The 26,917-nt window shown below is 35.9% G+C and overlaps 1 protein-coding gene across 1 annotated transcript; it reads left to right on the top strand.

Moving 5' to 3' along the window:
• The first annotated feature begins 476 nt into the window (after positions 1-476).
• Positions 477-20,810, top strand: SPACA1 (sperm acrosome associated 1). The gene is made up of 7 exons (XM_044236402.1): positions 477-714; positions 5,934-5,990; positions 12,998-13,099; positions 13,838-13,944; positions 14,604-14,739; positions 19,645-19,765; positions 20,654-20,810. The coding sequence occupies exons 1-7, from the start codon at positions 492-494 to the stop codon at positions 20,808-20,810; spliced, it is 903 nt and encodes a 300-aa protein (XP_044092337.1). The 5' UTR covers positions 477-491.
• Positions 20,811-26,917: the final 6,107 nt, after the last annotated feature.

The following is a 26,917-nucleotide window of genomic DNA, read 5'->3' as shown; positions in this document are numbered from 1 at the left end:
ACAAATCCTTCTTGATACATGACGAGTTGGATAATCTGTGCGAGGAATTTGAAACCAAGGCACACGAAGAATGCTTCAGGGTCTAGGGATACGGTTTGCGGAGAAGCACACGTAGGAAGGACGAAGGTCTCTCACAGGAGAGAAGCGTGAGCTAGAAACGCCAGTGGCTGTGGCTAGCGGGTTGCTTAGTAACGGAGGCCGTGCGCGCGGCTGCTGCCGCCGCTCGCGCACCTGCGACGCCGGAAAGCAAGCGGCGCGGCCCAGGCGCCGTCGGAAGTGCCGAACGAGGTGCGACGGGCGACCCCGCGCGCGTTCCAACGGCACTTGGACCGCAAGTAGCCGTCTGCTCGCCGGTGACGAGCCGTGACGCCTCAATGGTTGCCGGGCGCGGCTCGGGGGTTCGGAGTCTGGCGGCTCCTCTCTTCGACGCACCTCTTGTCAGGAGCCGGCGGCTGCGACTGCGCCTTGGTCGGCCGTCGGGGCCGAGAACCATGAGCCCCGGGGGCGCGGGCTGCTCCAGCGGGCTGCTACTGACGGTCGGCTGGCTGCTCCTGGCGGGCCTGCAGTCCGCCTGTGGGACGAACGCCACCGCCGCCGCCCAGGATCCCGGCTTGGCCCGCGAGGGCGAGGGCGAGGGCGAGAATGAGGCGGAGGAGGAGGCCGAGAGCGAGAGCGAGGCTGAGAGCGAAGCCCAGTCTGTGGCTGAGGAGGATGGTGAGGGCGGGAGGCTCTTTGACAGGGGCCAGTTGAGGGCAAAGCCCTGCCCTCCATCCGAGGACAATGAGAATTATTATCCCTGTTATTATCCGTAGAGCTCTCTTGCAGACAGCCTCGAATTTATACTTTTTTCATATGCCTAATGGCCTTGAACAGAATGTGCTAATTCTCCAAGCCACAGCAAGAAAAACAAATAAGCATGTACATAAAAGTTGTTACAGAATTGCTGTTAAATATTGCTCTGGAGAAGGAAAAAGATGCCCCCCGCTTTTTAAAAGGGGTACGAGTCGGGAGTAACCTCTCACCCATGGGAATTATTTTGACTCCTTGCAGTTACACGTTTTTCTTTCCCACTGTAGATTTTCTTTTCCTGTTCCAAATTGCTTGAGGTCTTACTCCTTTCCACGTTTGCTCTTTAGCTTGGAGCTCAAAAGAATTAAGAATTCCCCTTACTGTGACACATCTTAGACCAAAATGCTGCAAAACTGCCCAGAAGCCCCATGTCAGTTTCATGCAGGTCTACACTTGAGCACCTCTGTAGTGTGGTGGTGTACGATTTGTACACTCAACTTCCAAGCAACTGTGGTTTTGTTGGGTATCTGGAGAATGAGACTGTGCTTGGTCCATAAACTTGCCTTATTCTGATGGCTCATTAAGCACTAAAACTTGACGAGCTATTATACATGTTTTATTGGTTAGTAACTCACATTCTGGTAGGTAGAAGTCCAGCTGCTGGTTTGCAGCCTTTGAAATCAGTAGAAATTGTACAATTTCCCTGTAAATAACCCAGCCAAGATTCTTTTAATATTCCTGGCAATCTCCCGTTTTCTATACATATAGAATAGAATTGTATTTATTGTTGTATTTATATGCTTTTCTTTTATTTCCTGATGACAGTGATTTTCAGCTATGGAAAGAAATTAGCCATCTGAGGTTAATGGTGGGGTGGAGGTTTGCCTTGCCTTCACAACATTACATTACAAGGAGCTTGGAGAGGTCCTTGACTTTGGAAATGTGAAAGAGACTAGGCAACAAACATGTTCTAAAATTTAATAGCTGTTGCTTCACTCTAGTTTTAAAAGTGGTTGAATTAGTTTTAGTATTGAACTGTTCTACCTGTAAAATACTAAATAGAGTTTAAGCTAAACCCAGGCAATGAAGTTATGTTGTCTTGGATACAAATTAAAATGTAGGCAAGTTACTTATTCCCTCGTCTCAGTTTCCTGATCTGTGAAGTTTGGAATTTTCTATGTACAATTTTATGCGCAGTTGCTTTTTCTGGGAAGAGTGAGAATTCAGAACTGTAAACAGTCGGAGGTGTGTAAAGATTGGAAAATTTCCAGAGCCATTATTAAAATTTGACAAAGCCCCTTTTAACTCTCAATGGACCAGCAAAAACTTTCATCACTATTTGCTATCAAATGGACATTTTTTTTTTACTTTTAAGGCATTTTACAATTAATTTACAAAAGTAAGAATAAAAGGTTAATGAAAACAAATTTGAAATTTTAGTGAGAATGTAAATATGGAAAACTCCAAATTTTTATTCCATATTTCCTGGTTTTGAAGATGTATATATCCCAAATGGGAAAGATATTTTGAAAGCAACTAAATGCTCACTAACTGTTATGCATGAGTCTGGAATGTATCCATCTTATAAATACTGCTTCCAGACTTCAAGTACATCTCTACTAGATTCTAGTTTATTACTTTGTGCATCGCCAACATACAATACTTTTGAAAACTGTGAAGCTATGCATTTTGTTGATCAGGAGACTACCATGTGGTTTACTCCATGATTACAAAATGTTTTCATTTTAGGCTTAAAAACATAATTAGAATTATTGGTCCAATGAATTTTATTCATTTCTACATCATCTATTTTCTTTTAGTCACCTTTGTTTACATACCTGCCATCATGATCTGTTCATTTATAAACCTGTTATCAAGTAAATTTTGGTGGATAAACAGCTTTAAAGAGGAAAGAATGTTGTCCATAACCTTTTAGCAAAACAGTATAGTCCAGCTTCTTTTCACAAAACATTTCAGGGTCAAGTCCTTCCTATTGAAAGACTAACTAGATGAGAATACCATATATCCTTTTCATACTTAGAAGTGAAATATTAATTCATTGATTCTTGAGTTAGAGAAAATTCATCGAGGATATTCATCTAAGTTGCCATCATCTCTCACTCATTTTGCTTATGCAATCAGTTTCACCATCATCAGCATGTAAGGTGCTGCTCTCTGTTCATCTTCAGATTAATCCAACAACTGTGAAGTTTTTTCTCTGTCAATTTCCTTTTTACCTTTAATGAACCAAAAAAAGAAAGAAAGAAAGAAAGAAAGATTCAAAAACTTCAACTGTGTTCAATGCAAGCTGAAAAAGACTTCCAGAAAGGTGTCTCCAGAGTTCTTTTCTATCTTCCTGAAAGACAATGCAATACTAGGGGCAAAGAAATAAGAAAACAAAGGATGATCTAACAGCTATGATTTATTTTACAATTTCATCATCCTTCTAGGCAATTCCAAACTTTCTTCCATTTTATAACTAATATTTAATATTCCAATATTATTCCATATTATTTATTATATCCTTTAAAAACACATAGTTGGGAATAATCAATAAGAAATAATAAAAATCCATCACTATAGATGATGAAATAACAAAATGGTTAAAAATGTAGGAAAAATTACTAAAATATTGTGTTAGATTTATACTCCTTCCTCTTATACTTCCCCATATATTTTACACCTTTTATACTTTTTGTATACTCTATAACTTTTATAAATTGATGGGTATACCTATACCTATGCCCTTAGACTTATAGTTCTCCTATACCTATATCCTTACATTTATAAAAGGGACCAACAATAGATCTACATAATAATTGCAAAATAGAATGAGTTTCATTCTTTACATTTTATCCTATATAAATATAACTGTATTTTCTTTGGAGCACCTCTAAGGAAAAATAAAAGTTATGAAAGATCAACCTTATATATTAACTCTTAAAAAAAGGATTCAAAAATTAATATTGGACCCTGATGGTATGTACCAACAGTTAAAGTGTGCTGTCCAGAATTGAAGAAAACATTCCAAGATCTGGTCAGAACAAAAAAAGTGTAGGATCATTATCTCCGTCATTATGGCTGACAGGCTTTTATCAGTAAAGTCTAAAAACCAAGTAGATTTTTAGGGTGGCCTCTTCACAGTCTTGATGCCTTTTGAACTTACTATTGAAATCTCCACTCATTTTCACCTATTCTATCAAATTAAGACCGCCTATCATATTTTGGGGACAGTTACTTTTCAGCTCTATGTGCAAGACTTACTTCCTTAAGGTTTCATTTTGTTAGACTCATGCAGTATTCCACTGTGGCACTTTTAGAGCCAGATTTATCTCTGAACATATTTTATATCTGTCCTAGTTTTTCAGAATCTCTGGACTCAGTCAGTATGATACCAGTATTTTCCAGGTCATTAATAAAAATATTAAATAGGACAGAATCCTGTGACACAGCATTCCTTACACATTAACACTAACCAGTTAGCATCAGTGGATATTACTGTTTAATGAGTTACACATAAAAATTTATTGACATTCAGACCATATTTTTCCTTTTTACTCTGGTATATAACAGAAAATTTTGACAAATACAACACTAAAGTCTGGATACATGTAATTTCTCTGACCCACCATGATAGGATTCCCATAAAAAATGGAAGACATTGAATGACCTAATGGGCACTCAAAACCAAAACGGACTTCAGAGATCATCTTATTAAATCCAACTTTTTTTTGAAGTTAGGAGAACTTAAGTAACTTTCTCAAAGTAGCATAGGTAGTGAACATAGGGCTGATTGATTAATTGTTTTTTAGTGACTTTTGAAAAGAGGTTATACAGTCTAAAGGTATTACCTCATTCTACTACCTGTGGTTTTCTATGTTCAAGATTAAGCTTTCAATTTACATCTCATAATGTGCCAACAAAGTATCCAGGCGTCTCAAGCAAAAACATCATTTCATAATTGATCTTGATAGTCTGAATAATTTCCCAATGTCAATATTGATTTATTTAACATACATGCATCAAGAGCATACTATGCATTCAGGGAACTGTATTTGGTGCTTGTAAGTATAGAATAGCAGTGTTTATGAAGGTATTGTTTTACAGAAGTCAGAATAGGAAAATGTGATGTGCACTGAGTGTGAAGTTATGATATCTTAAGCATGGTTTATAGCACTAAATAAGTTACAGAATGTTTTCACCTATGTTGTCTCATTTAATTCTTAACAAATATTCTCATTAGAGAACCATCAAATAAGATAGGTTCTCCTTTCCAAATTTTTGCAGAATAGCTAACCAGGCTTGACAGAGTTTATGTAATTTGCTCAAACTCAGTTGATTAGTTGTAGAAACAGCAATTTGGACTTCAATTCCATTGCACTTTCCTATGTAATATTGTTAATTTAGGATACAATGCTTAAAAAAAATTTTAACACCTCATGTAATATTTTTTTATTTTGAGACATTAGTTCTAATCTGCTATGAAGAATTGGTTATATCCTATAGCTGGTGGAAATAATGCCAAACTTCAGAACAATTAGAAACAAAGAAACTTGTGATTTAAAAATCAACAATACTTATCTACTTAAATACATTTATATTCCTAAATTATCCTGCTAAATAAAGTGTTGAAATAAATTCTTGGGAATAGTTTATCATCTTAATCTAAGAATGTGTAGAACCATTCCACAACATAATTTTAATGGATATTTGGTATAAGGACTTATTTTTGGATGGAAATGTTGCACTCAAATCTTTCTGAAAAAATAGAGAATAGAAAAAATTGGGCCTCACAATTGATTGGCAGCCTTTTTGTTTTGTTTTGTTTTTTTGATCTATAGAGCTTTAGCTCACCATGTATTGAGCTGATGAAAAAATTATTTTTAATTTTATAAAAGTTTAAATATAGACCTTTTCAAAATATTTTCTAATTTAACTCATCATTTCAAAGGTTTAAGCTTCTTTTAATTTAAGCAATAATAGAAAATATAGTAGGAATAACATTGCTTTTCTGTTTTAATAAAACTAAAAACTATCTGCTTTCCATATGATAAGTGCTTGTATCCTTTATCCTCAAGTAAGAGTATTTCCCTTTGAGAAGTTTTCATATGATTAAATAATGTATCTTTGCACTTTATGTTTAGTTTCAAATACGACAGTAGTCAAAGAAGTAGAATTTGGGATGTGCACCGTTACATGTGGTAAGTAGCAAAGAGCAGATAAATCAACAATATTATATTTGGTGGGGGGGAAGAAGGTAAAAACAGGCAATTTTTGTTTGTAATTTGTGTACTTGCATTTACCTCTCAAACTATAATTTACACACAAAACTTGAAAGGTAAGATATTTTCAGTTCACAACCTGTCTTATTTTAAGCCAGTCCATATATATATATATATATATATATATATATATATATATATATTTTTTTTTTTTTTGGCATAAACTGCCTTCACCAAGAAAAACTTTATCTCACAGATGTTCAGAAGCTGAAGGATCTTCTGATGCATCTCACAGATGTCTTCCCACACACTGTGTGGCAAATCAAGAAACTTGCCTATTTGTAATAGTCTCTTCTAAAATCTACATTTCTCCAATTCATATGTTATGTCTTGGAGAAAAGAGGTATTAGCTTTTGGGGGGGAAGACAATATTAAAAAACTATGACATGAATGGAAACTGGACATAAAGTCTCTTAAATGGGGGTGGGATTAAGGCTACACATACTATAATAGACCAGTGTTTCTCAAACTTAAGTGTTCACCCCAAGTGCCTACACGGCTTGTTAAAACACAGACTGCTGGACCTACCCCAGAGTTACTAACTCACTAGGCCTTTGGAGGACCCAAGAATTTGTATTTCTAAACAAGTTCACAAATAAAGCTGATGCTGCTGGTTAGAAGACTATCTTTTGACAACCACTTTGAGAACTACTGAGAAGACAATAGATAATTCACAATGAAATTAAGTTTATTCTAAATAGAACTGCCTTGGAAAAAGGATAGTGAAGTTAGGGAAAGACAGAAACCGAATGGTAAGAAGACAGAAAAATCCATGCAGACCTAGAGCAGATGATTTTTTAAAGAAATATACCTGAATTATTTATATTTGAGTTAACATATTTTTAGTGTGGCAAAATAAATCTAACATAAAACTTAGTACTTTAACCATTTTTAAATATTCAACTCAATGACATTAAACATGTTCATATTGTTGTGTAACCATTACCTCCAACCATCTCCAGAACTTTTTCATTATCCTGAAGTAAAACCTCCATACCCATTAAACACTAACTCTCTGTTCTCCCCTCCCCTCAGTCCCTGACAATCATTATTCTACTTTCGGTCCCTTGAGATAATTTTAAACCCAATTTTTACTTTACCCTTAGTGGGTCAGTCACAAATTAGAAGAATACATGTAATAAACTTGTGAATATTCATTTGTAATTTACTTTGCTGCCTTGAGAAATTTCACAGAATTATTTTTATGGGAGTTCTAGTAATTTTTGTTGTATTACTCTATTATTTAAAGATGTATTTCAGAAATTATATATTTATTCATTCATCAAATGATGTTTTGAATTTTGCCTACTATGTGTCATGTATTGTTTTAGAAGCTAGAACAAAGCAGAGGAAACTCCTTGCCTTCAAGGAGTGTATATAGGGGCAAAGACAAAAAATAGTATTAAAACTGGCCTCATAAAATGAATTTGAAGGTTTTCCTTCTGCTTCTATTTTTTTGAAACAGCTTCAGTAGAATAGGTGTTATTTCTTCTTTAAATGTTAGGTAGAATTCCCCAGGGAGTCATCTGGCCCTGAACTCTGGTTTTTTGGGAGGTTTTTGATTACTACTTCAATTTCCTTGCTGGTTATTGGTCTGTTCAGATTGTCTATTTCTTCCTGTTTCAGTCTTGGTAATTTATAAGTTTCCAGGAATGCATCCATTTCTTCTAGATTGATTAATTTGTTATCATATAGTTGCTGGTAATAATTTCTAATAATTGTTTTTATTTCCTTTGTGTTAGTCATGATCTCTCCCCTTTCTATTCATGATTTTATTAATTTGGGTCCTTTCCCTTTTCTTTTGGATAAGTCTGGCCAGAGGTTTATCAATCTTATTAATTCTTTCAAAGAACCAGGTTCTAGTTTCATTGACCTGTTCTACTGTTTTTTGGTTTATATTTCATTGATTTCTGTCTAATCTTTATTATTTCTCTTCTCCTTCTTGGTTTAGGCCTTATTTGCTATTCTTTCCCCAGGTCCTTTACATGTAAGATTAGCTTATGCATTTGGAATTTTTCTAATTTTTTGAGAGATGTTTGGATGGCTATGAATTTCCCTCTTAGGACCACCTTTGCAGTGTCCCATAGGTTTTGGACCATTGTGTTTTCATTCTAATTAGTTTCAATAAATTGTTCAAGTTCTTCTTTAATTTCCTGGTTGACCCACTTATTCCTTAGCAGATGTTCTTTAACTTCCAAGTTTTTGAGTTCCTTCCAAAAGGAATTATTCAACACAACAGGTGGGATATATTCCTGGGATGCAAGTATGGTTCAACATTCAGAAATTAATCAACATGATAGAGCACATTAATAAAAGAAAAAAAACAAGAACCATATGATCCTCTCAGTTGATGCAGAAAAAGCATTTGACAAAATACATTATTCTTTCCTGATTAAAACTCTTCAAAATATAGGGATAGAGGGAACATGCCTCAATATCATAAAAGCCGTCTATGAAAAGTCCACAGCAAATGCCATTCTCATTGGGGAAAAACTGAAAGCTTTTCCCTTAAGGTCAGGAATACAGTAGGGATGCCCAATCTCACCATTATTGTTTAACATAGTACTAGAAGTCCTAGCAATCAGACAACAAAAAGAAATAAAAGGCATTCAAATTGGCAAAGATGACATGATACTTTATGTGGAAAACCCAGAAGACTCCACTCCAACGTTACTAGAACTCATATAGTAATTCAGCAATGTGGCAGATAACAAAATCAATTGCATAACAGAAATCAGTTGCATTTCTATACACCAAAAATTAAGCTGAAGAAATAGAAATTAAGGAATTGATTCCATTTGTAATAGCACCAGAACCCATGAGATACCCAGGAGGAAACCTAACCAAAGAGGTAAAGGATCTATACTCTGGAAGCTACAGGACACTTAATGAAAGAAATGGAGGGAGACACAAAGAGATGGAAAAGTATTCTACGTTCATGGATTGGAAGAGTAAACATTGTTAAAATATCTATGCTGTCCAGGGCAATCTACACATTGCAATCCCCATCAAAATACTGTCAAATTTTTTCATGAATGTGGAACAATCTTAAAATTTGTATGGAGCCAGAAAGACTCTGAATTGCCAGGGGATTGTTGAAAAAGAAAATCGAATCTGGGGGCATCACAATGCCTGACTTCAAGCTCTGTTACAAAATTTAATCATCAAGACAGCATGGTTTTGGCACAAAAACAGAAACAAAGATCAATGGAACAGAATAGACAGTGCAGAAATGGACCCTCAACAAATTTTCAACAAGCAGGAAAGAATATCCAATGGAAAAAAAGACTGTTTCTTCAATAAGTGGTGCTGGGAAAACTGGAAAGTCACATACAGAGGAGTGAAACTAGACCATTCTCTTACACCATACACAAAGATAAACTCAAAATGAATGAAAGATCTAAATGTGAGACATGAATCCATCAAAATCCTAGTGGAGAACATAGGCAGTAACTTCTTTGACATCGGCCATAGCGACTTCTTTCAAGACATATCCCCAAAGGCAAGGGAAACAAAAGCAAACATGAACTTTTGGAACTTCAAGATGATAGGCTCTTGTACAGCAAAGGAGACAGTCAACAAAACTAAGAGGCAACACGGAATGGAAGAAGATATTTGCAAAAGACACTTCAGATAAAGGGCTGGTATCCAAGATCTTTAAAGAACTTCTTAAACTTAGCACCCACAAAACAAATAATCCAGTCAAGAAATGGGCAGAAGACATGAATAGACACTTCTCCAAAGAGAACATATGACTGGCTAACTGACACCTGAAAAAATGTTCAACATCACTAGACATCAGGAAAATACAAATCAAAACAACGATGAGATACCACCTTCCACCAGTTAGAATGACAAAAATTAACAAGATAGGAAACAACAAATGTGGACAAGGATGTGGAGAAAGGAGAACCCTGCTACACTGTTGGTGGGAACATAAGCTGGTATAGCCACTCTGGAAAACAGTATAGAGGTTCCTCAAGAAGTGTAGAGCTACCCTACGACCCAGCAATTGTACTACTGGATATTTACTCCAAAGATATAGATTAGTGAAAAGAAAGGGCATATGCACCCCAATGTTCATAGCAGCAATGTCCAAAATAGCCAAACTGTGGAAAGAGCCAAGATGTCCTTCAACAGATGAATGGATGAAGATGTGGTTTGTATATACAATGGAATATTACCCAGCCATCAGAAAGGATGAATATTACCATATGCATTGACATGGAAGGAACTGGAGTGTATTATGCTAATGAGATAAGTCAAGCAGAGAAAGGCAATTATCATATGGTTTCACTTATATGTGAAACGTAAGGAGTAGCGCAGAGGACCACGGGGGAAGGGGGGGAACCAAATGGGAAGAAATCAGAGAGGGAGACAAACCATGAGAGACTCTTGACTCTGGGAAACAAACTGAGGGTTACGGAAGGGAGGTGGGGGTAAGGAGGATGGGTAACCAGGTGATGGTTATTAAGGAGGATATGTGTTGTGATGAGCACTTGGTGTTATACACAACTAATGAATCATTGAGCACTACATCAAAAACTAATGATGTATGTTGGTTGACTGAGCATAATAAAAAAACCCAAAACAGTAATATTAAAACATATAATATGTCAGATGCTGATAAATTCTATGGAGAAAGATATCTTAAAAGGCAACATTTTACATCTAAAATATTTTAAAATATTTTCAGTTTAAAACAACTATTTAGAGGAACAAAAGAACTTAGTTGAAAATTCTATTGAACTCTCAAAACAGTATTCTAGCAGTCAAAAAGTTTTCTTTTTCTGGAATATCCAGGCAGATTTTTAGTGTTACTTGGAGTTACAGAAAATCTCACACCTACACACATTATCGCAATGAACTGCATTTGGCTAAATAAATTCATAAATAAACTTGCTTGGAAAATATTTATGCATTTCAGAATAAGGCTGTGCATCTAGAGAGGTACTTTTTATAAATTCAAGTGATGCTATACTGCAGCCATTCTTAGGCATCTCTTTTAATCAAAAGAGATCTTTCCTCAAAGAGTACACTTATGATGATCACTGAGTAATGTATAGAATTGTTGAATCATTATATTGTACACCTGAAGCTAATATGACACTGTATGTTAACTATACTGGAATTATAACTGAAAAATTAAAAAGAAAAGAGATCTTTCTTCTTCCAACCTTTGATCTCCTTATCTCATGTAGAGTCCTCTCCTTTGCTACTCAAAGTTTGGTTCACAGACCAGCTGCATCATTATCATCTGGGAGCTTGTTAGAAATGCAGAATCTCAGAACCAACTCCAGACCTACTGAATCAGAATTTGCCTGTTAATAAGATTCACAGGTGATTGCATGCACTCTAAAGTTTGAGAAGCACTGTTTTAAGTCATCTCTAGGCTTCAACTCTCCCTTGCCCTTAAGAATGGGTTTATGTCTACAGCTGTACCACCCTGAACACCCTGATCTCGTCTGATCTCGGAAGCTAGGCAGGGTCGGGCCTGGTTAGTACTTAGATGGGAGAATGGGTTTATGATTAACATTTTTAGGGCCTGAAAAAGGGAATCTGGTAGACAGGGAAATCAAGATGGATTGTTCCTTAGCCTGTGGCTACATTCTCTTATCACAGGTCACTTGCTATAGGACATGTTTGCCAAGATAGGACATTTTATCATGTTCCTTAATTCTGTGGTGAAAAGCAAACCCAGTGGAGAGCTGAGATCTTTAGTAAAGACTTGATTTCTTGTTATAAAAAAATGTGGTAATTCTCAAGAGAGTATCTTACTTTTTCCCCATAAATAAGGTTTTATTGGAACATGCAAACAAATAAAATATAATTTCAGGCTATTTGACAACATTTATTACAATTTAGGGGCACCTGGCTGGCTCAGCTGGTGGAGCATGTGATTGATTTTTTTAAATTAACATATAATGTATTATTGCCCCAAGGGTACAGGTCTGTGAATCCTCAGGCTTATACACTTCACAGCACTCACCATAGCACTCAAGAGATTATCTTGATAGAAATTGAAATTTGGTCATTAATAGTTTGTCCTCCTTTATTTAATACAGCAATCTTAGCAACCTAAATATTAAAAAGCATATATTTGTATTTTAAAAGTTTTTAAAAATTATTTAAGAGAGAGAGCGCACAAGTAGGCAGAGCAGCAGGCAGAGAGAGAGAGGCAATCAGGCTCCCCACTGAGCAGAGAGCCCGATGCAGGGCTGGATCCCAGGACCCTGAGATCATGACCTGAGCCCAAGGCAGAGGCTTAACTCATTGAGCCCCCCAGGATCCCCTTATTTATGTTTTAAAATGTGATTTTTGGAATGTCCTTCAAAGGTCCAAGACCACTTCTAAAACTTCCTTGGCCAGACAAATTTGGGAGACCCTGCATCTTACTATATTTCATCAAATCCAAGAATATCATCAGCTATGAGAAGCATATTTTATACACCTCTAAAAAAGGAGAAATGCTGCCTATTTGTCACATGCTGTCAATTCTAAGATAAATTCTGATTTCTGATTTTAAGGGTGTTAAAAATCTAAAAATTTTACATCTTAGATCTATGCAACTTCACACAGAATAGCTCATTAATTTACTAGCATATTAAAAAGTTCCCCCAAAATCCTGTAATAAAGAGGAAAATTTAATTTTAGTTAATGTATCATTTTCAATGTGTATAATTTTGGAATCCTTTTTCTTATGGTGACAACTAGAGGAACTAGTGTTTCATGTAACTCACTTTGAGAAATGCTGTTTTATGAAATAATTCAAAGTGAGGGAAATAAAAATATTCTAAGTATTATCACTCTGAATTTAGGAATTTAACTTTTGAAGTTAGAAGAAGAGTCTCAAAAAAGATCTAGATGGAAAAGTAAAGGAAGTGGAATGAATTTTTCTTAACATTTGCTGATTTCTTTCACCAAAGGTGTTGGTATCAGAGAAGTCATACTAACAAATGGATGCCCTGGAGGTGAATCCAAGTGTATTGTACGGGTAGAAGAATGCCGTGGACCAGTAGATTGTGGCTGTGAGTTGGACTCTGTATTGGAGGGAGATGAGGGGAAGACTTTACTCTGGGGAAATAGCCTTAACCTCAGGTTGCCATGGGTGGAAGGAATTGAGAAATTGATATATTGAAAGGAAATTATAATAAAACTTAAAATTCCACTTCTCTGGACAGTTAAAGCTCAGAGTACCTTCTGCCTTTGCCTTACATTTGTCAGTGATGTCTAAAATTTAACATATAGTCTCCATAATACACTGGAAGCTTCTTATATTCAGGGTCTCTGGTCAAGGCTGTCCTATGGTGAAACACTTTTGACACTTTGGTAATGGTATTTTATGAGTAGATTGGCAAACTTTAAATTGGGAACTTTGAAAGCTGTTCTTTATCATATTATACTACTTTGAGATTTCATTATCTCTAGTCAGGGTGGGGCAGGGGTGTGGTCCCTAACCAGTAAACTGAAAGCCACTAGCAGATCTCAAAGTTTAATCTAATACATCACTAAACTGGATGCCCTTGCCATATTTTCTGCTGAAGGAACACACAGCTATTGTATTTCCCACCCGCTTCTTTTGGTGACTTTGCTTTGCAGCCATCACTCCTCTCTACTCGTCTACATTGAAACCCTCAATAATAATTTTGAGAATGTCCAGCATATAGTTGATTTTAACACTGAAAGTGGATTTTAAAAGTAACCTTTGTATAAAACAATTTATAATGCCTAATGGTATATATGTATTTAATTTTTCTTGTTTTTAGGGGGTAGACCAGTTTCAGAAAGTCTTGAAAGTGTTAGACTAGCATGTATTCATACATCTCCTGTAAATCGCTTCAAATATATTTGGAAACTTCTAAGGCCAGACCAAGTAAGTAATAAACATATGTAACGTGGTGATTGCTAGTGAGTGATGAAATTTTTTTCCCAGTGCTTGATGGCTATCAGAAAACTCTCTCTTTAGAAGCAGTTTGAAAAAATGAAGTTAAAATCTTACAACTTTATTATTATTGAGATTTTAATTGAATTGGATTTTAATGCAATAATAATTGCATTATTAAGTGGGGCTGAAACTGTACACATGTCTTGAGGTCAGCTATTATCAGAATTTAAAAACATCCCTTTTATATAAAGTATTCTATTTTGGAAGCAAAGTTTTTTTTGTATGTATAGAAATTGGATGATGATAATAATAGCTAACATTAATGGAGGGCTTATTAAATATCAGACAACTCAAGCACTACAGTTTCTTTTAACCCACATAACGATCTGTGAGGTAATCCTTATCATTATATGCATTTTACAGATAAGCAACTGAGAAGCAGAGCGTATCTTGTCCTGGGTCACACAGGCAGAAGTGGTAGGATTATTGATGTCTGGATTGTCTGACTCTAAAATCCATGTGCATAATTAATTTTTGTCCTAGATTGAGAGATAATGACTATTCTTTCCTTATGGGAAATAAATTGTTTCCTGATCTTAAGTTTACATGAAGAATGTTGGCACTTTTTTTTTTTTCTTTTTAAATAGCAACCCATTATCCTTGCAAATGATTCAGCAATCCTGGAAGTACGCAGGGAAGTTCATCCCTCGGTTTTTGAGTGTTCTACCGTGGATAATAATGAAATAATAGCATCTGTGAAATTCACAGTCTATACAACAAGTGGTAAGTGCCCAGTAATGTTTTGGTTTGCTTATATCAAATTCTAAAAAGCAACAAAATCATCTGGAGGGCTCCTTGAACCAGACTGATAGCCCCACTCCCAGAGTTTCTGATTCAGTAGATCTAGGGTGAGGTGACACAATAGTTTACATTTCTAATAAGTTCCTAGGTATTGCTGGTTTGGAGACAACCTCTGGGAAACCACTGGTTTATATCATTTAGACTTTCTACAAGGTGGTGCTTAATTTCTTTTTCACAAAGTAGAGTCAGATGTGTTTCCCTTTGGGGAACTCAGTGCATTCCTGAAGCATCTCCAAAGAACAGTGCTCTAACTTGACTTATAATCTCTTACTTCTATCACAAAAGTGAAAATGGATACATGGAATCCTCATGGATGTTTACAAAATTTTTGATATAGTAAAATAATAAAATTAAGAAACATCCAAACATGGTTCTTTAAAAATTATTCACTTGAAGAAAATATTTCTTGATGAAATAATAATGCAGCCCTCAATATATGTCATAAAAAACAAATCTTGAGTATAATTTTATATGTGAGAAACGGTGCTTGCCTTGCAAAATGGATCCGTGTGCATGTCCTTTCAGTTTAGACTACGATATCTAATATATCCCATTATTTCTCTTTGTCCATTTTGCTCTTAACCATTTTATTACGGTTGTCATTGTTGTTGAAGGTATGAGGGGGTTTGGTCACAAGTTCCATTGAGAATCCAATCAAGGCTCAGGAGGTTTTTCCCAGAAAAATACCCACATAAATATGCTAAAAGCTATTTTTTAAGAGAATTCATGGATTTCTTGATGCTTTTTCTCAATCCCAAATAAAGAATTTATGCTATAGTTTAGAAACATCTTTCAGCATAACACTTTTTATTAAAATGGAAATAAGCTAAAGTGTTTCAGGGCTGACTTTTAAAAATAAACTATAAGTTTCTTTAATGTTTTTACTATCTTTAAAAAAAAATTCATGTGAAAGCTCATAATCTTAAGTTGAGATATCAAGTGTTATTATAAGAATAATTTCAATAAAGTGCTAAAAAAGGCAAGAAAGGACCAAACCTCATCAAACTGAAAAATACCTCAGTGAGTACTAGTTCAATGTGTTAAAACTTTTTGGGAGCCATTCTCGGTTTTTGTCCCCACAGCCTAGTCCTTATTAGGATCATAGCTCCTCATGTGATTGGAAGATTTTTTTTTAAATTTTACTTTATTTTAGTTAAATTTAGTTAACATATAGTATATTATTAGTCTCAGAGGTAGTGTTCATTGATGCATCAGTTGCATATAACACCCAGTGCTCTTTACATCACATGCTCTCCTTAATGCCCATCACCCAGTTACCCCATTCCCACCACTCCCTTCCCCTCCAATAATCCTCAGTTTGTTTCATAGAAGTCAATATGCATTTGACAGTGTGTAAGCTAAGGGCTAGAACACAGATCCTAAGTCAAGCAGAGAAAGACAACTATCATATGATCTCCCTGATATGAGGAAGTGGTGATGCAACATGGGGGCTTAAGTGGGTAGGAGAAGAAGCCCTTAAATGAAACAAAGTTGACTTCTCTCTTTTTAAAAATTTATTTATTTATTTATTTATTTATTTATTTTGCCTTGGCAGCTCATAATACATTTTTGGGTTGTTTTTTTTTTTTTTTTACTTTATTTTATTTTTTCAGTGTTCCAAGATTCATTGTTTATGCATCACACCCAGTGCTCCATGCAATATGTGCCCTCCTTAGTACATATCACCAGGCTCACCCAACCCCCCACCCCTCTTCCCTCCAAAACCCTCAGCTTGTTTCTCAGAGTCCACAGTCTCTCATGGTTCGTCCCCCCCCTCCGGTTTCCCCCAACTCCCGACTTCTCTCTTGTAGCAGTCCAAGGCTGGTGGGTTAGCTCTGTCATCTCAGAACATAATCTGGTTAAATGACAAAATGTTTCTAGAACACTTTGGTATCAGTTAGTTTCTTTTAAAAATGACAATTGGGAATACCACTATGATATACCCTTTTGGCTGTTTGGACATCAAACAGATATTTTGTCTATAAATGTCAGCACAGTATGGTACTGCCTTGAAACAAGTACACAATTGAAATATCTTTAGGGTAAGTATGGTTTAGTTAATGAAAATTTCCTATCCATCCTCTATACATCAGATTTTTCACTTCCACAATGGTTGTCTTTATAATTAGGCATTGTTATGAATTGAATTGTGTCTCCCTTCTCAAGTCCTAACTCCTAGAACCTCAGAATGTGACTATGTTTGGAAATAGAATCATTGCAGATGTGATTTGTTCAGTTAAGATAAGGTCATACGTACTAGAATAGAGTCTTTAATTCACTATGACTGGTGTCCTTATAAGAAGAGGGAAATTTGGACACAAATACAGAACGAGAGAGAAGAGAATGTCATATGAAGCCACAAAGACACACAGGGAGAAGACAGCCATGTGAAAACAGAGGCAGAGACTGGAGTTATGTTGCCATAAGCCATAAGGGAACATCCAGGGCCACCAGAAGTAGGAAGAAGAAAGGAAGGAAGACCACCAGAGCCTTTGGAGTGAGGGTGGCCTTACCAATACCTTGCATTCAGACTTTTAGCCTCATGAACGATGAGACAAAAAATTTCTGTTGTCTTTAAGTCACCCAGTTTGTGGTACTCTTTTATTGTGGCCCTAGAAAACTAATGTAAACCTTAGCTTTGTTTTCTTAAGAAGTGAGAATATTGAAATTCAGTCTATTTTTCATTTAAAAATTTCAAAAGGAAATGCAGCCCATTTTTTTTTTTTTAGGTATAAAAGTAGTCTAGATATAAAAGTGATCCTTGTAAGAAGACTACCCTTGAATAAAGTAAAATCTTTATACCTCTCACTCTTTATCCTTTCATGGCTAGTATTATAGGGTAGTGAATAAATGGAATGGAATTTTGCATTTATTCTTCTCAGGTTTTAATCCTAAAAGTGTCTTTCATTTTAGCTTAAAAACAAACAAACAAAAAAACCCTCATTGCTTCTGTCAATCTAAAATTATATAAAAAACAAGATTTGAAAAATCCAGCAATGTTGGAATATAAATATGATGTGATTTCTCTGTCACACTTGGAACTATTTAGTGAGATCACTAATTGAGTTTATAGTGCTGGAATTACTAAGGAAAATGAAAAATTGTACTCCATGGTGTTTAAAGAGTAGAACGAAAATCCAGACAAATAAGAATTGAGATTGCCCACATAGGAAACTGCTTCTGGTAGAGTGGTACTTACCAAAATTAAAATATTACAATATATAAAACATAGCTTGGGAAATCATTAAATGGACCTGAATGTTGGTTCACTTGTCTGTGTAATTCAGTAGTTCCATCTGGTGGTCTCTCTGGTCCCTCTCCATACAAATTCTTTAGGATCCTATAATTTGGGGGACCGAGAAGAACCACAAGAAAGCTATATAATTGGTAAAGTAAGTAATATTTGATGCAAATTGGTTTTTCACCAATTTAAAATGTAGCACTGTTATAATACATACAATAGACTGACTATCTCTTAAATAGACTTATTTGCAGGAAGAGCAGAAAGATTTGAGAAAGAATAATTTAAAAGTGTTGTGTGGATATTTGCATAAAATTAAACTGCAAACTCTATCTTACAACATATATAAAAATTAGAGATATGTCATTGTTCTAAATGTAAAATCTAAAACCATATATCTTTAAAATGGAAACATAGGAGAAAATCTGCATGATACTGGAATAGGCAAGGGTTACTTAGTTATGACTCAGAAAACAGTCACCATAGAAGGGAACATGGATAAATTAGGCTTCATCAAAATTAAAAAACTTTAGTCCATTAAAAGAAATCATTAGAAAAATGAATATGCAAGCTAAAACCTAAGAGAAAAAAATTCACAAAACATGTATAACCAGTACAATCAGTTTGGACAAAGATCTTAGAGTTTCTTAGAAAACTAAAGTGTAACTCTACCCTATGACCCAGCAGTTCCACCCTTAGGTATTTAAGAGAAGTGAAAAATGTATGTTTGCAAACAACTTGCATAAAAATATTCATAGAAGTTTGTTTATAATGGCTTAAAGCTGCAATGGCCTAGATGTCATGTCCATCAGTAGAAGAATGAATAAACAAATTGGAATACTACTCACCTACAAAAAAGAAAAACTATTGATACATGCAAAATTATGGGTGAATCTTTAAAACAGACTGAGTAAAAAAGCCTCACAAAAAGGAATACATAGTGTATGTTTCCATTCCTATGAAGTTCTAAAATAGGCAGAACTAATCTGTGATGGAAAAGAAAATCAGTAGAGTAGTTCCCTCCGGAAGATGTGTCAGGAATTAACTGAGAGGGGCTCAAGGAAGTTGATGGGTTATAGCAATATTCTGTATCTTCATAGGGTTTGAATTACATATGTGTGTTTGCATTTGCCAAAACTAAGTAAATATAACTTAAAATCTTTGTGCAATTGATCATAAATTTTACTTCAAAAGAAAAAATGTAAGCAAGTATTGAACTTGTTTGATATGCCTGTTGAAGATTTTTATGGGAAGAGTGCAGACATTAGCAAATTATGTTGAAATGCATTGAAAAATAAGATGGGTCAATGAATTTTTAGAAGGATGGGTAAATGGATAATAAAATGTTGATGGTAGTGTCTAGTTGGTGGGAGTACAGGATGTTCATTGTTCAATTCTTTTGACTTCATGTTTGAAAAGGACATTTCAAAGGTGATGAGCAAGTTTACTAATAATAAGTTTCTTTCCACTAATTCTTCTGTGTTTAAAATCTTTTCAGTTTTTTTTTAACTATAAAGTTTCCATTTAGATATATCTCTCTTTTTTTTCCAGTGGTAATAATCATCAGGTGTGTGTTTTTTCTCTAGAATTGCAAATGAAAAGATCAAGCCGACCAGATACTGATGCAGTCCTAGTTTTTGTGCTGACCATAGGAGTTATTATCTGTATATTCGTGATCTTTATACTTATCTTCATAATTATAAACTGGTAGGTGAAGGATTGAACTGGGTCATCACCCTTACTTGATGTCCTCCTTGTTGTCCTCGCCTCCCTGCTTGTTTGATGAAACCATATCCCTGACCATGAGGCCTCCCACATGTGTCTTGAAACAGTCCAACACCCTGTATACCTCCTGCAACTATTCTACATCAGGCTACCTGAGCTCATGACTTGCTTTCCACCATGAGAGAGAAATATGTGCAATGTTTATAATTTTACATAGTAATTGCAAAAAAAGTTTTGAATGAATATGTGTATTGTTCAGTTGTAGTTTTCATAACTCTAAAACTTGGTTAGTGTAACCTACTCTAATTTTTTAAAAGATTTTATTTATTTAATGCAGAGAGAGGAAGGGAGAGAGACACAGAGCAAGCAGAAACAAGCAGGGGAGAAGCAGGCTCCCTACTGAGCAAGGAGCCCAGTGTGGGGCTTGATCCCAGGACCCTGGGACCATGACCTGAGCTGAAGGCAGAGACTTAACCAACTGAGCCACCCAGGTGCCCCAATTCATTTTTTTAAAAGAATATTTCTAACACTTACATGAGTACAGTCTGAGGACTCGTCTACTACCATGTGGATACACCACAAACTAAAAATAAATTATGACTAAGGAGGCACTTCTAAATATAGAAAATTATATATATCTACTTAGTTTGGGTTTTCAGTTCTTTTTTTTTTAAGATTTTTATTTATTATTTGACACAGAGAGGGGGAAACAGGCTCCCCGCTGACCAGAGAGCCTGATGCGGGGCTCCATCCCAGGACACTGAGATCATGACTTGAGCTAAAGGCAGAGGCTTAACCCACTGAGCCACCCAGGTGCCCCTGGTTTTCAGTACTTGATGGACTTTTGTTTTGTTTCTGTTTTTTCTCCAGGGGGGCAGTCAAGTCTTTCTGGGGAGAAAAAGCCTCAACAACTGAGATACAGTCTGAGCTGAGTTCAACAAGATACAAAGATTCAACTTCTCTTGACCAATCACCAACAGAAATACCTGGAAATGAAGACGATGCTTTAAGTGAATGGAATGAATGATATATGGACGATATATAAGAAACCAAAGGAGAGTAGAGAATATCAGATTCATTACTATAAAAATAAAATATATAGTGAAATACTTTAATAATATTGCAAGTGATTTCCCACAGTCTGAAGGTAATGAAATATGAGAAGGGGCTGTTTTAGTCAGTGTTACCTTTGTGATGAAGTGATCAAAAATTAATTTGTTTTCAACATTTGCCACTTCAGATAATTACTTGGTAACTTTTACCTACAGGTATACACACACACATAATATTATAAACATATTTGTGATCAGTTCAATCACTTCTAAGGTGATTTGCCTGTTTTGTCCAAATAAGAAAAATGTAATATAGAAGATGCATTGCATATTAGACATTTTCCCTTGTGGGATCACTGGGTTGAGCAACTAAAGCAAATCATACTTGAGAATTTCTAAAGGGCATATGACAGACATACAAAGATTCACTTGTCAGACATGAAATAATAATAACAGCAGCGGCAACAGCAACAACCACCAGCAACACATAGTAGCTATATTAGTAGCTACTATTATAGCTACATAATATTATTATAATATATATTCTATAGCATTGTTATATTAGTAGCTACTAATATAGCTACTGTTGTAGCTATATTAGAAGCTACTATGTGCCAAGCATCACTCATAGCATTTGACATTATTTTAGATAATGTAACTATGACTGTATATAAGAAATCTGTAAGGAGGAACTGGGGTGGAACTTGGAGATGGATGGCTGAGTAAATGATACAAATTTAACATGCCCTGTGTTTCTCACAGAAAAAAGTAAATTAAGAACTTTTGAATGTCTACTGATAAGAACCTTCATTGTGTTTGATATACAGGTAAAAACTTCTCAAAGCCATTTTTTCTTATTTCTGAACATCATCACTGTCATTTCGTGCTGTGTCATTATGTGATACAGTTATGGCCAACTATCATGTAAGATATCAAGGCACTAGACAGTTTGATTTGGTAGATTTATCAGAAATAAATTTTCAGATGTTATAAGAGTAGCACAAAATACACTTAATTTTTTATAGATGAATTCTATGCCAATTTTATTCCTCTTATTATATATCTTATATAATTAAATATCAGGCCCATGCCTGATGACAGCATTAACTCTGCCCATCTGTGAAGGAGACACTGTAAATGGGCATTATTGTATATGTCCCTCTAGTAGCTGAGAAATAGGCTGTGTTGTGGAATTATCCATGCTTTCTATTTTATATTTGTATTTGAAAAAAGCAATGGAGAATTGGCTGGAAAATTATTGTTATCTGTTGTGGGAATTCCACTAGAGACTTCAAAGTGAAAAGAAATTGTTTTAATAAAATATTCCAAAATAATTGTGGTTTTTTGGTGATACCCCTCTTCCTCCTAGACAAGTGTGAAAAAAAAAAGTCAGGTTTCCTTATTTCTTATTTTGATTAATTATGGCATAGGTGCTGAACATTATTGAATGGTTATTATTATCCTTATTTTTAGAACCATGAGTAGCAGTGGTTTCTAACTGTATTTCAGTGACCATTAATGTTCGGTCAGGTTAACAGGTTTAGTTGTCAGTGCTGTTCACTGAATATTTCTGTCTACTCTTCAGGCAGATGGTCTGGTGGGGGCCATGTAACTAGTTCTGACCAATAAGCTGTGAGCCAAAATTCCAAGTGTCACTTTAAGACTAGAACATTTCACTGTGAAAGCATCCAGAGCTTTTCTCCTCTCTGCCAGAACAAGCAGAAATGCTTAGGTGGTGACTCTTCTGACACCTTGGATTCCCAGAGTGAGGTTCACATGGCACAGAATCTCTAGTCAACCAACAATAGACATGTAGCATGAGATAAAGTTAGACCTTGTTATTTTAAGCCACTGAAGGTTAGACATTGTTTGATACAGCAACTTTACTAAGATTATCCTTCGTGACACATAAATGTCTTCTGAAAAACAGGTTTTCACGGTCAAAGAGTTGAAGACTTCTTTAGTGCAGAACTTCCCATCAATATGCTATGTACAATTGTGACTCTAAGAGGAGGATGAAGGTGTAATATTTTTCAAATTTATTGGTGGCCTATGGAACAAAAGTGAAAGCATGCGTGCATGTAATACTATACCTACTCGAAATGCAATTTTGAGCAGAACTGTCTGATAGGTCTCTTTATAAGGAGTTAGGGTTCAGTGAACTAGTCTTTCACAATGTATAACACATTGCATATCAGCAGTACATCTTGACTATAGCAGCACTTTCTCTATTAGATTTATCTTGGTGTTACTCAGAACTTCCACTGGTCAAGACTTATTTTGATGGCCTTTCTTGAAATGATTTCCTATTCCCAAGAGCAAAGCTACTCTCTTAAGTACTATGACCACACTGCTCTAGTTATCATAATCAACAAATCTTATACTGAAGGAGATTCTTGAATTGAAGACCTCCTGTCACCTGCCACTTGGTCATAATCTCTGTGTTGGGGGTGATCTATTTCTGCCATGGTGCCTGAGGTCTCCATTGCATACACTAAAGATTAATGGGGCCAGTCACTTCCCTCTCCAGGATGACTAAGCCAGAGACGTCTTCTAGTTCTTATCTACTCCCCAATTTTAGACATTTGTTACTTTCATTGGTCATCAAATTATCCACAGGGAAAGCCTTGAGGTTTGCATTTGGATCCATGAGGTAAATGAAGCAAAACAATGAAGTATCCAAAAGAAGCCTTCCTTTTGTACCCCAAGGCATCTCTGCATGGAAGCAGGGTTTTTTGAAGTGTTCAGATAACACCCAAAAGAATCTTCCATTTGTTTTTTCATTCAACTAATCTTCATTGAGCCATTCCTATGAGCCAGGTACTGTACTAGACATTAGGAATACAGTTTGGAAAAAAAAAAAAAAAAGGATAGGTTCTCTCTTCTTTGGAGTTTGTCATTTACCTGAAACACAGACATTACAATTAATCACAACTGGAATTCACATATTAAAAGCTGCAAGCTTCTGTGAATTGTATTAAGGGAAATAACATTTAAAGGAGAATTGAAGCCTGAATAGGTATTACACTGGATAACAGGGAGAAGGGAGAAGGGCCCAGGTAGAGGGAGGAGCAGGGGTGAATGCTGTGCATGTGTGTGTGTGTGTGTGTGTTTACATATACATAAAAAATATTATCAGATGACCTGAGAAAACATATCAAAGGATTCAGTGTTGAAATTGGTACTTTTGATTTTTTGATAAACCATATATGCCCATGCTTTTCTGAACATTTATTATTGGCTTTTTGTTTTGTTTTTTAAATGTTTTATTTATTTATTTGACAGACAGAGATCACAAGTAGGCAGAGAGGCAGGCAGGGAGAAGAAGGGAAGCAGGCTCTCCACTGAGCAGAGAGTCCAATGTGGGGCTCAATCCCAGGACCCTGGGATCATGACCTGAGCTGAAGGCAGAGGCTTTAACCCACTGAGCCACCCAGGCGCCCCTATTATTGGCTTTTTGATAGATGACTGTTGATCCTTACCTAGATAAGGTGATCTATATTTAAATCTGGGTTCATTTGAGTCCTCCTGAAATGCAAGAACTCCTTAATTAGACCTAAGTATTTTCCATAATAGTTTCTAATTCACTCTCATATTATTCAGCTAAGATCTAGAAACAGGAGATTGAGTTCCCAACAATGATTAGGGTTGGTTGGCATACCTCTGGGCCAGCAGAAAGTGATAAGATGATTGATAGACATATTAGGCTAAAGTTTCTGACAACTTTGGACATGACATATAATGAAGCAGATAATGTTATTCATCTTGTTGAAATACATCCAACTTCCTTCTGTTAACATATGCATAATACTTCAGTTCAAAATGATTTTCTTCCCAGAGTAGTTCTAATACAAGCTGTATGTTCTCTGTTTCTGTCTTCTTGATCTCTTAAAAATTGATGTGATTTTTCTATTTTGGTTCCACTTCAACTATATTTTAAATCTACTTCTTCAGTTATTTTTTTTATATCCTGGAGGACAATCTTTTTGGAATTCATAACCCATCTCTGTTGTGATCCACCATCTGTCTCAAAGAACAGAGAACCCATTTACATGGTTATTTAGGCTTTGAGGTTACCACAATTTTGTTATCTGTGATCAAGTCATTTGTATGATGGAAAACAGTTTGTCTTTGACAGTTTTCTGATTCTTGTTGAAAATAAAACTTGGATGTTGAATATCAGGAGTTTTTTCACCTTTTAAAGGAAATAACATGCAACAAAGGGACACATCTTTCTCTGATACTTAATTTCTACATTTTGTGAAAATATCAAGTGCATTTAAATTAATGATAGGTATTCAAGTCTTTTTTCTTGAAAAGAATTTTAGGGTTAAACAACAATCATTTAAATTATGCTCTTAGAGAATTACACTCGTTTATTATTTTTTTGTTCTTATGTATTTATAAATATAGATCTTATTTAAAATTCTCTAGGCTCTGTAGTTTGTATTTTCATCAAAAATGAAGTACATTAGTTTCTCTGCTAAGTGAAACTTGCATGAGCAAAGGTTCAAAGGTGGCAATTAAGTTGTTGCTTTTATATGATGACAGTGCAATATGTCCTTGAGAAATGTTTCCACAGCTGAAAAGGATTTTATGCTAAGCTATCTATAAGGCCCACTGAATTTCTTTTTCACCAGATACATTTTTTTGGTGTACATTATTTGTTGAGGACAATAGAAACATCACATCTTCCTTTCTATACATTAATCTTCTCCTTTTTCTTGACAGATAAGGTTTTCTTCCAGGCATTACTGAGATAAAACTCAAGGTGCTTTTGGACACCCTGGTTGGGTTTAAGCCCTCTCATCAAAGAGGCATTGTGAGATTTGTATTATTTACACAGTACCCCAAGGTAACACCAATAAGTGCTTTACAAGAAATAGAAATCATCTGACGGTAATGAAATCATGTTCTTCCAGAACAAACAATATAAGGCCCTAGAGGTAATAGGGACAGGAAAGAGTACAGTACAAGCAATACTCTTTTGTATACTCTGGGGGGAAAGAAGCACACAGCATACAGTTATTAGAGCTAGCAAGCTTCATAAAGTGGATATGCTGGGTTTCTTTGCAGCAGCACTAGGAGCTGTATTGATGCACATGAGTTGGGAGGTCTGTGGGGGAATGACGTAGGGTGTTGGCCTGAAGTTACGAGTGCCTGAGTCTGATAGTTGAAGATGCCAGAGTTGATGTCAGGGCCAGAGGAAGGAGTGGGGGTGGGATGTGGACTGGGGGCTTGTAGGAAGGATGAGGAAGAATTGTAAACAGGTGGAGTCATGGAAAGGCTGGAAGGTGAAGAGAAGCCAAAGCAGAGTGGGAGAAACATAGTCTGAACAGCAGGAAAGGAAAATGGACTTGGCAGTAACATTTGGCAGAGACTGGAGTAGGGAACTGATGAGAAAGAGGCCAATGAGAAGGAGTTTGTGTAAATCAAGGCAGGATGTGATGAGTGTCTTGGCAGCAGAGAGAATAAAAAAGAACAGATTTTAGAGAAAAAATTTTAAGTAAAGCTAGATGTGAGGATATACAGATAAAGAGAACATGAACCCAGGAGCCAAGTTCAATCTATTTCTGTTGTTAGCCTCCCTCTCACCTACTCTTATGTCAATTTGTCCCTATTTTACAAAAAATCTTCCCCTGACCTTCAATAACACTGTTCTTTTTGTTTTTCTCATCTATCTCTCTGTCATTCTTTTTTTTTTTTTATGGCTTTAATCTCTCTCGGATGCCTCTAATTATGTATCTCCAACTTGAACAGATCCCCAGAGCTTTAATTTTGCGTCTCTGCTGTTGGATATTTCCTCATGGATACACTGCTATCATCTCAGGGTCTATAAAATCAAAGTTTCCTTTGTACGTAAATTTTTCAAGTACTTCCTCTGTGGTATTACTATCCTCCACTCACCAGGCTCAAAAATCTCACCTCTACATACCCAAGTAGTCATCAAGGCCAGCAAATATCTCTCCAGAATCTGTTCTTTCTTCCCATTCCAGTTCAGACTCCCCTTTCCTTAGCCCTCCTAGGGCATCTCTGCCAGCTGCCCCTGGTCATTCAGCACTCTTCTATTAAAACATTGGTC

Source organism: Neovison vison, chromosome 1 (assembly GCF_020171115.1).
Source record: "Neovison vison isolate M4711 chromosome 1, ASM_NN_V1, whole genome shotgun sequence".
NCBI classification, from domain to species: domain Eukaryota; kingdom Metazoa; phylum Chordata; class Mammalia; order Carnivora; family Mustelidae; genus Neogale; species Neogale vison.
This window is presented reverse-complemented; position numbering and strand designations above follow the sequence as displayed.

Coding starts and splice junctions, on each gene's coding strand:
- SPACA1 (XM_044236402.1), top strand. CDS start 492: ATGAGCCCCGGGGGCGCGGGCTGCTCCAGCGGGCTGCTACTGACGGTC. Junction 14,740..19,644: donor CACAGTCTATACAACAAGTG/GTAAGTGCCCAG, acceptor TTTTTTCTCTAG/AATTGCAAATGAAAAGATCA. Junction 19,766..20,653: donor ATCTTCATAATTATAAACTG/GTAGGTGAAGGA, acceptor TTTTTTCTCCAG/GGGGGCAGTCAAGTCTTTCT.